At 38.4% G+C, this 10,843-nt stretch overlaps 1 protein-coding gene across 1 annotated transcript; it reads left to right on the top strand.

Annotated features, from left to right (window-relative positions):
- The first annotated feature begins 7,802 nt into the window (after window positions 1-7,802).
- LOC127694558 (olfactory receptor 10-like) lies at window positions 7,803-8,756 on the top strand. Its single transcript, XM_052196054.1, has one exon. The coding sequence runs from the start codon at window positions 7,803-7,805 to the stop codon at window positions 8,754-8,756; it is 954 nt and encodes a 317-aa protein (XP_052052014.1).
- Window positions 8,757-10,843: the final 2,087 nt, after the last annotated feature.

The raw sequence follows: 10,843 nt of genomic DNA, 5'->3' as shown, positions 1-10,843 counted from the left end.
GAGCTGAGTTTTGGGTTGTAGCTTTCACCCTTGTTGGTGTGGACTTTCTGTTACCCAGCTAATTTTTAGTCATCCCTACTTCTGTAGCTAAGTCTTCACCCATATTCCTGTTAATAGACCAGCAAAACACACTGGTTCATCAAAAAGAAAGAAAGCCTTAACATATTTTTTCCTGCTTTCTGACTGAGCTTCTCTTTTCCTTTTATTATGAACTTTCTTGGGAATGAGGATCATATTTTTGTGTTCTTTTCCATTAGAGAGAAGGCCTAAAAAATTAACATTACCTTAATAATATCACTGAATGTCCATCTGACATATACCAGGAATCCACAAACAGTGGTACAAGATAGATCATCGTACCATCATTTTACAGATGAGGCAAGTACAGCTCAAGCATGAAGGTCACATGACTAGTAACAGCAAAGCTATTTTCTTAAGTAATATTGTGGTTCTTTAAGTGAATATAGAAAACACCTTATATTTAAGTTTTATTTACCCTAGTATGAATGGAATATTATTTTTCTATACATTCTTTTTAAGTTTAACATATGAATTTGTAAGATTATTAGAAATAAAAATAAGACATAAACAATAAATATTGATATAGTAGACATTTTTCAAAAAGTATTGTACTCAGAAGCAAGGAAGTAAGTATTTGTTGGGTATACTCATATTCTGAAACATATCTGGGAGCATATGAGCATAACATGGAAGGTATAGAGAAGACACGTATTTGAGGTGTCATGAACAGGACAGGTATCAAGCGAGGCATGGCGTTTGGTCTGATTGGTGAAGGTCTGGTAGGAATAGGGTCAAAAAAGGAAGTAGAATGAATCTCAGGCTACAGAGTCCCTTGAGCATGTAAGATGTTGTATTTTGAGAATAATGAGTAAGTCAGATTGGTTAGGCAGAGCATGGGGAATAGAGAACTAAGGACTTTGGGGCAGACCTGTTGAGGGACAGTCTAATAATTATAATTGGTTCAATGGGTCCCAGTGGTCTCTAAGACCACATATGCTTGGCAATTCTTTCCCCATATCATGGTCATCAAAGAATATATGCATGAATACATAGTCAAAAATGCTGTCACACTATGCCAGCATGGTTTGGGAATCAGAAAGCAGTTGATGGCTCTCCGTCATTTCATCAGATATGAAAGCACACAGCATCAGAACTTTGTCTAACTATTTACTATCGTGGGGAAGAACATTTACTATCATTATTTCTCTGAAACAGAAGCTCTGACCTGAGTCCTTACCACCCAAGGTAGGATCAAGATCAAAGAGAAAACAGACTTTGAGACATCAGTAGCTGTCACCAGTCACTAGTGGACATCACTCCTCCTTTATCGTCAACGAATTGTTGGAGGCTTTCAACTACAGGTAAGTACTGACAGGATGAACTACTCAGGACACAGAGTTAAGATATAGAAAATAAGAGATGCTACACTGTGCAATTAACTCTTGTCTATGGTAGTAATGTGATACCAAAGATTTGATATTTAAGGACATTCCAAACACCACACACAAATGACAAAGAGTAGACGTTCTTTCAGAGTTATTGAAATAAACAAGAACTTCTTGGAGGAGTAGTTAACAGGGGAAAACTTCTTCTAAACTGAGGCAATCTCAACAAAAACAAGGAGTTTTTTTTATTTCAGTCTTTGTCAATTATGTTGCTTATACTCTATGTTTTCTATAGTAGAAGTATGAGTGTATTGCTAGTGGACATTTGATAGACAAGCCTTGCAGGATATCTTCCTAAAGACCCTTAGGATACTATGGGAAACCCTGTGCTCTGTAGTGTAGAAGAAATAGTGTCCAGGTCAGGCAATGACTGACTGGGTAGCATAACAGTTAGGAATTGAGAATGGTTAAGGTATGTGTGTATGGTGCGTGTGTGTGTGTGTGTGTGTGTGTGTGTGTGTGTGTTGTATTCCAATCACAATTTCCCCTCCTTCTTCTCCTTCCAGTCCTTCATTCTGTTCCCCATCGACTCCTCCTCCATTTCTCTTCAGAAAAGGGGAGGCCTTTGATGGATATTAAACAGTTCTGGCATATAAAGTTGCAATAATACCGGGAAAGGGGACAACATTTGAAATGTAAATAAAGAATATATCTAATAAAAAAATAATACTAGATGCATCCTCTGAAACTGAGGCTAGATGAGGCAATCCAACAGAAGGAAAAAGTCCCAAAAGCCAAGCAGCAGAGTGAGAAACAGTCCCTGCTGCCAAAGTTGGAGTCCCACATGAAGACCAAACTAAACTACTATAACATGAATACTTACAGGAAGGATGCTTTGACCCCCTTGTTAAGTTCAATAGTGATATTAATATCCAAAACACAATAAAAAGCCACAACTACAGACATAATGAGAGGAAGTATAACCATATTCCACTCCAAAAGGACAAGATCAGATGACAAAGTTAGTTAGGTTAGGAAGGAATCTGAGGAACAATATTTGATCAGAGAGAATACAAAATTGATAGCAAGATATTAGTCCCAGTATAGTCAAACAATATAATTTAATTAATGGATGTGGCTAAAAGATGTAGAACTGCACCCTGTAAGAAAATAATTTAAACATGGTTGTTAACCAAGAAGTTTGTTATCCTTTAATATCATACATAGACATATTGAAAATACACCCAGGAATTTTAGCATAGATAATCACTGACATTTGTAATACAACTCCAAATTCTGTGTGCCAACCAGGTCAATGTCAGGAGACAAATTTTTTTTTTACATTAATCAAATGAAATTTAATATATCAAAATTTGTTCTAATCACATTCTTTTTTTATTTGATATATTTTTATTTACATTTCCCATGGTTTCCCCTTTTCTAGCCCCTGACTCCCCGAAAGTCCCGTAAGCCCCCTTCTCTCCCCCTGTCCTCCCACCCACCCCTTCCCGCTTCCCCGTTCTGGTTTTGCACTATACTGCTTCACTGAGTCTTTCCAGAACAAGGGTCCACTCCTCTGTTCTTCTTGTACCTCATTTGATGTGTGGATTATGTTTTGGGTATTCCAGTTTTCTAGGTTAATATCCACTTATTAGTGAGTGCATACCATGATTCATCTTTTGAGTCTGGGTTACCTCACTTAGTATGATGTTCCCCAGAGGAGACAAATTTTTAACTATAATGATGAGTTTGAAAGTCGACAGTACTTATTGGAACACACCAAATTACCAATGCAAACTTTCATTTTAGAGTATCCTAGACAGGCATCTTACACACTTTGAGAGAACAGGAAGCTTTAAATTTGCCTGTGTATCACTTCCTTTGCAGACAAGCTGCTTTTAGAAAGTTTCATTCTTTTTTCAAATGTTCTTGGTGAGTCACATTTGCCTTCCTGTAAACGTGCTCACTTGTCCTGGGTTGTGTTTGTAGGACAAGAGCAAGGCAACTCTGGCTTCTTCAATAGGACACATGTTTTCACAATGATGCAAATGATCACAGCTGTCTTTAGAAGTTCTCTTTTCAGGTTCTGATGTTCCATTAGAAACACCTGTGTCTCAGGAAAGATGTTGAAAGATGGTTTCTCAGTTTCACTCCCCTTTGACTCTAGATGTTTAGTCAATGTTCTTAAACCTGGGATTTGAATAATGGACAGTATTTTATGATGGTGCATAATAGTCAGTAAATGTGAAGTTATGAGATAACTTTTAACATCCAGGAATGAATGGGATTATCATGTGCAACATCTGGAATCAGTTGTATCTGCTGAGTGTCACCCCTGCCTTCACCAATTAACAGGGCCATTTTCAAGCAATGACCTCTGCTTGAGGGATAGAACACTGGGAAACATCCATTTTCCTCAGTGTTCTGAAACTCCTCAGTTGGAAGGAGGTCTTTGAATACCCATATGCTTTCTAATGCACCCTCTCTACCACCTCTCACACACATGCACTGGGCTCCCATAGGAAGGCTCATTTCTACCCAGGTCCTGAATATCCAGATCCAGTGCATCCATAGTCAAAAATATACCTTGGCTAAACTGTACATTAGAAATAGTGTTTGACAACTAAGCAAAGCTCATATGAACACACAGAGACTGAATCAGCAATCACAAGCTTCACATAGGTCTGCACCAAGTCCTCTGAATATATATCATAGGATTCAGTTAGTATTTTAATGGGACTCCCAAGAGTGCAAATGAGTGGGTTTCTAATTCTTGTACCTTCTCTTGGGGCTCTTTTTTTTCTGGTATCTTGTTCAACTTCGATATGATGGGTTTTGTTTTATCTAACTATATTCCATCTTGTTATTTTTTTTTGTTATTTCTAAGAAACCTATTGTATTCTAGGGAGAAACAGAGGGGAAGTGAATATGGATTGGATAGGAGAGGAAATGGGGAGGAACTAGGAGGAGGGAGGAAAGGGAAACTGAATACATTTATATCATGTATTTAATGAATCTCTGTTTTATAATGGATGAAACAAAAGAAATAATGTGTGGGGGTATACCAGAGGCCAAATTAATGTTCATATGATCAGTAAATTACAGTTCCCATTCAAGAATGGGAATGTTTCTCAGGGGTAATTTCATTGTCTTGATTATCACATGTGGATATGAGTCAGACCCTAGCTACTAGGCACAAAGAAGAGTGAAGGGGGAGATGTATAAAAAGTTGGAAAGGTGTCATAACTCCAGCAATTATATACCGAAGCACATGGGCAGTGCAAAGAGAGCAAGGTGAACTGTGCTGTGTGCAGGGAGTCACTAGGCACAGTCTTGAGTGAGAATCATCATGACACTACAGATGAACTTGGATGTTGTGTTCCTGCAAATCAGCCAATTCTCAGATAGAACCTAAGGAATAGAAATCAGGATATATTTGCCAAACAATATACACATAAGTAGTCATGCAGGGATCAATAACTCAGGTAGGAAGAAAAAGTCTATCTGATAAAGCAGGGAGAGAAAAGGTTATGATATTGTATAGTCTTGGGGCTGCCGGTTTGCATACCACATTGCAAGGGAAAGACTAGATTCTGGCTAGAGGGATGACTCAGCAGTTAAGAGCACTGACTGCTCTTCCAGAGGTCCTGGGTTCAATTCCCAGCAAACACATGGTGGCTCACAACCATCTGTAATGGTATCCAATGGTCTCTTCTGGTATGTCTGAAGACAGCTACAGTGTACTCATATGAAGTAGATAAATAAATAAATAAATAAATAAATCTTTATTACATAAAAGACTAGATTCCAAGGAAGCAGAATCCATTATCATATCAGCATTCCTAGATTATCTTTCAAAATTCAGGTAACTTTTGACCATGTGGTGTCATTTCCCAACTGATGCACCTACAACACAATTTATGTACCAAATGCTAAGGGAATATCATGGGAGAGGAGACAGAGAGATTATAAAAGCCAGGGGACCAGGAAGAACACATTTAGATTGGGCTTTCTAGCTATGACCATAAAATATCAACAACATGGCTGCCTAAAAATGTTTACATGACAGCATAGCTGGGGGAAATTTCACAAGATCCACCCCTAAATGAAGTGCTTAACAAATGCTAAAAAAAAGAAGAAGAAGAAGAAGAAGAAGAAGAAGAAGAAGAAGAAGAAGAAGAAGAAGAAGAATTAGTCTTCTCAAGGCCGAGGCCCCTGGTTGATTATCCAATACCAAATGGTCAGCCCTAGAAACATGTACACACTGATAACACCAAAAAGACTCAGTAGATAATATGTATATGTTTTTTAATTTATACGGTTATATGACATAACAGTTTCAAAATAGACCATGAATTTGGGAAGAAGTTGATGACAAGGAAGAAAGGAGGGAAAAGGGTAGTAAATAATGTGATTATATCTTAATTAAATAAAAAATAAGAAAATGAAATTCACATCACCTATACTTACTCTTCTTATTCTTTACCTTCATGTGCATCTGTTTCACTTTGCTTTTCTTCAAACTACTTCTGTTGATGTTTCTAACAAACACATAAAAATCAAACTGTACCTCTGCAAACAACCAACTATCAGAAAGAAATTAGTGGCCCTGTTTCATGTACAAGAGATTGAAAAGAACAAAGCATCTTGGGATAAAATCACCAACACAAAACCTTCTAATTTGAGAATAAAACTTAGATAAAAGATCTGAATACAAATACCATAAAATTTTACAATGTTTAGAGTTTGACCTAAGCAAATCAACAAATGACTTTTTAACACCTTTCTTATATTTAGATTGTTTATTAATATTTCTTTCCAGAAGAAAATTAATTTCTATTGATTTTATAAGGAAAGTCAAATGTGTTACTCAACAAATTTTATTTAAAGTTGCTATAAGAAGGCAATATTAATGCATCTTCCCTTCTTAAATGATGAAAGGAACTACTTTTTAATTTTGTCTTTACAGTCACGCCCATCTCTACTGTTGAAGACTCAGAGTATGTAGAGACACAAAGGCACATTTAAAAGAATTGCAACATGTAGTGGAATTGAGAGAAGGAAACTGTAAAAGAAGACAGGTCTGGAAAGAAAGGAGCATCTCATCCCAGGGGAGATGGTGAGAAGTGATTTGTGTTTGCATTTTTTCCCACCATGGCTCTCAATCCTTGTGACAGATGGCAGCTGATCTTGAGCAGGACCTCAAAGACTGCTATACTATCCATTTGCCCTGAGTTGCAGGAAGATGGGCAGCCAGGGGGCGATCCTGTGAACTCATCCTGATTACTCCTTCCTCCTACCCTACTGAAACACTTTGCTCCTAGACTAAGTAAAGGAACAAATAAGAGAAACAGAGTGTCAACACAGGGTCATTGTTGTTTCTTATAAGATTTTAAGAACTAGTTCCGCCCTGGTACTCCAGAGTCCTCAAGACTGTGAGGAAGGCAGTGCATTATCCCTAAAGAGTTGAAAATATACCAGCCAGAGCACTAGTTAGCCTGAATTAAGTCATAAAACAAAGGGGCAAAAGGAAAGTCATTCAAACAAAGACCACACATGGCTGCTGCCCTAATATTCTGTGCACTAAATAAGAATAGAATTAAGAATAGAAAGCTCAGGCCTAAGAAGTAGAGCTGAGCTGATTCGTGAAGGATAATATGAAGCCTACAACTCTCGGGATTACATAGAACATTACGGAATATATTTTAATTCCTATTATGTGCACTGTGATGGATTTTTTTCTACTTCAAAAGCCCCTTCGGTAACAACATCTAGACCCAACCACTAATAGCAACAAGTCAAGTGAAGGCAAGGAACAATGAGATGCAGAGAAAGGGTAGGAGTCAATGCATACTAGGAAGAAGAGCAGACAAAGAAATCCAGTGACTGCATGTTCATCTTGAGACTGAGGTTTAAATAGAGAAAGAGGTGGGGTAAGGAGATCACATAATTAAGCAAGCCTAGTTCAAGTGTGGCCCAGCCATCATTGGCTCAGCTCTGGTCCTGCAATGTGAACCCATAAATTGATAATCTGTCAATAATGGTCTTCTTGGGAGATTGTTATAGGAATAAGTGTAGCATCTCCACTAAAGATAATGTTTTACATTTCGATGGTAATCTTCATTTCCACAGGCCTTACTGTTCCAGGAATCCAAGCTGACAATGGCTTTAGAATAGGGGCTGTGTGTGTCTCCCGCCTACCCAAACTATGCAGAGTCAGCAGGCCTGAAGGGGACAGAGAGCAGAATGAAGGCAGACATGCAAGGCTTTCATCTGGCTGTAACTGCTCTGTGAAGCAAAGTGGAAAGTCAACTTAATATAGCTCTGGAGCATCTAAGCGTCTGTTACAATAAGAAGCATTTGATTGCCTTCTACAGTCTGTGAAAAGAAGAGGCCATGGGAAGTTTCAATCTCACCTTAGAAGGTTTCCTGTTGGTAGGCTTCTCAGACTGGCCTCAACTGGAACTTATCCTCCTAATCTGCATTTCCATTTTCTACTCTCTAACCCTCTGTGGTAACATCACCATCATTGTTCTCACGCAACAGGACCTGCAGCTGCACACACCCATGTACTTCTTCCTTGCCCACCTCTCCTTCCTGGACCTCTGTTTCACCAGTAGCACTGTGCCCCAACTTCTAATCAGTCTTTCCCGAGGTGATCAGACTATCAGCTATGCTGGGTGTATGGCCCAGTTCTTCATAGCGCTCTTACTGGGTGGAACTGAGTGTGTGCTCCTTGTGGTGATGGCTTTTGACCGCTATGTCGCTGTGTGTCGTCCACTACACTACGCCAGCATTATGCACCCCCTTCTCTGCCATGCTTTGGCCATCTCCTCCTGGGTGGGAGGCCTGGTGAACTCACTGATACAGACAAGCCTCATCATGTCCATACCTCTCTGTGGCCATCACCTGAACCACTTCTTCTGTGAGATGCTTGTTCTCCTGAAGCTGGCTTGTGAGGACACAGGGGGAACAGAGACCAACTTGTTTGTAGCTGGAGCTATAATTTTGGTCTGTCCTGTAGCAATAATTCTAGGCACCTATGCACACATTGCTCATGCAGTGCTGAAAATCAAGTCAAGAGTTGGGCACAGAAAGGCTCTGGGGACTTGTGGGTCCCATCTTACTGTGGTTTTCCTTTTTTATGGTTCAGCCATGTACACATATCTCCAACCTGTCCATATGTATTTTGGGAGTGAAGGAAAGTTTGCTGCCCTCTTTTATACTATAATTACTCCAATGCTGAACCCTCTGATTTATACCCTAAGAAACAAGAATGTGAAGGGGGCTCTGTACAAGGTACTTGGAAAAGGAAAAGAAGAGACTAATAGGAGAAAGATGGTTGAATAAAATATTAAGTTATCTCTCACACAGTCAAGAATTCTGTGCCCAACATACTCTCCCTTAGAAATTAGACATAACAAATTTCCTAGGTGATGTTGGAGACTGCTAGAATTTCCATAGGGACTTTCAAACAAAAAATTTTAAATGGTTTTCTTCAAACTGAAAAACAACATTCTTAAAAAGAAAACTTTATAAGATAAATATCACTGCTAAAAATAATTATGATTGGCTTACTATTTATGACAATTTTGGGCATTCTGAATTTGTATAATTATTTTTTATCTTCTCTTGAAAACTAAAATAAGAAACAACTAAAAAGGAATATCACACTAAGAAATAATATGCAAACTACATTAGGAAATGTTCAAAAAGTGTGTCATTTTTTAATGTTAGTACATTTTCTTTCTTTTTTATCTTTGTGGTTATGTTATGTTATGTTATGCTCACATCAAAATAATTTGTCAGAATCAAAAGATTTTGCAAGGTTTATGGTAACCAAAAACCAAAATATCTGTTGTGCTGAAAGTTATGGGAGCAATGAATACTCACAACTGTAGTAAATTGCTTAAGAACAGGTAAGATACCCTCACCTGGGTGGCACAGTAGAGCTGACGTTGGTGGTGTGGGCACAGGAGAGCTAGTCCCACACCTTGCCTAGGCAAAGCAGGAGAGCTGACCCTGGTGGCTTAGAAGAGCTGGCCTGGTCAATTAAACTTCTGTGCAGGCCCAGATCCAGTGATGAGTTGGCCCATCCCAACATCCACCCCATCTTTGAACTGCTGGAGTGCACAAAGGGGCCAGTCCTGCAGATCCAAAGCTGCAGGATCTCCATGACACAAGGCAACAACAGGATATGTGAGAGGATTCCCAGTGAGGGTCCAGTGTTGACAGTGTAGCAGAAGCCAGCGGCTTTGAAACAAACCAATACTAAACTGACTGCAATGAACACTTGCAAGGAAACATGTATGGACAAAAGGGTATACTGTGTGACACACCATGACACACCACATGGAGAGATGTTTCGAGTTTTTATTTTTTCTTTTTATTCTTTTAATTTATTTATTTATTTATTTATTTATTATTCTTTTTATGTTTATGGTTTTGTTTTCTTTGGGGCCGGTCACAAGGACAAAGAGTGGATATGGAGGATTGTGAGAAGAGTAGGAGTGTGGTATGTGGTGTGAAAGTTACAAAAAATCAATAAAAAATGGAAACATACTGAGAAACGAAGAGAGACAGAGAGAGGAAAGAACTACAACTCCACAAGAAAGTAAATTACAAATGGCATACTAAGGCCCTATTTATCTGTAGTTACTGATGAGTTAATGTTTATAATTGAATAGATAAAAAAATATTTAAGAGACCCAAACATATGTTCCTTCAAGAATGTGCAAAATGGGAGTTGATGCTTCGAGGTGCCCCCCACCTTGAGAGGGTGGGGTTTACAGGTTAATTTGGGGTATTACAAGTCCAATTCAATGCAATAATGCAGCGTTTTAGGGGACTTTCGCTCTCTTTGCACCAATGAATAAATACCAGACAGGAAATACATTAAATTGCCTGCTAGAACAAATAGACATACAGATGTTTACAGATTTTATATGACTGTAGAATTTTTTGCTCAAGAGAAGACAGTCTTTGGGATATTATATGAGAAACTGTGAAACAGAGCTCACCAAAAATTTTAGGTTTCCTTATTTTTTATTTTGTACATATGCATGTTTTGCTGACATGTATGTCTGCACATTGTATGTGCACCTGTCATCTATGAGGGCTAAAGGGTGTCAGATTCCCTGGAACTGTTTGTTGCACTGTCATGTTGGTGGTGCTGGGAACTGAAGCCAGGTCTTCTACAAGAGATGCAAGTGCTCTTAACCACTGATCTAAATACCCTCAACACATTTTTTAAGGAAATCATATTAGACATTGTTCATGTGACAAAACTAAAATTAAGAACAAGAAAGGCTTAAGGAAATATAGCAGTAGATGAGAAATAAGCAACTAACTTTTAACAACCAACAAGGAGAAAATCAAGAAAGAAATTTTTCAATCTCCTGAAACAAGTAACATTGGAGAAATTACCCAAACCTGTA

The sequence above is a fragment of the Apodemus sylvaticus genome, chromosome 10 (assembly GCF_947179515.1).
Source record: "Apodemus sylvaticus chromosome 10, mApoSyl1.1, whole genome shotgun sequence".
Lineage (NCBI taxonomy): Eukaryota > Metazoa > Chordata > Mammalia > Rodentia > Muridae > Apodemus > Apodemus sylvaticus.
Note: the sequence above shows the minus strand (reverse complement) of the source record. Positions and strands in the feature narration are given on the sequence as shown.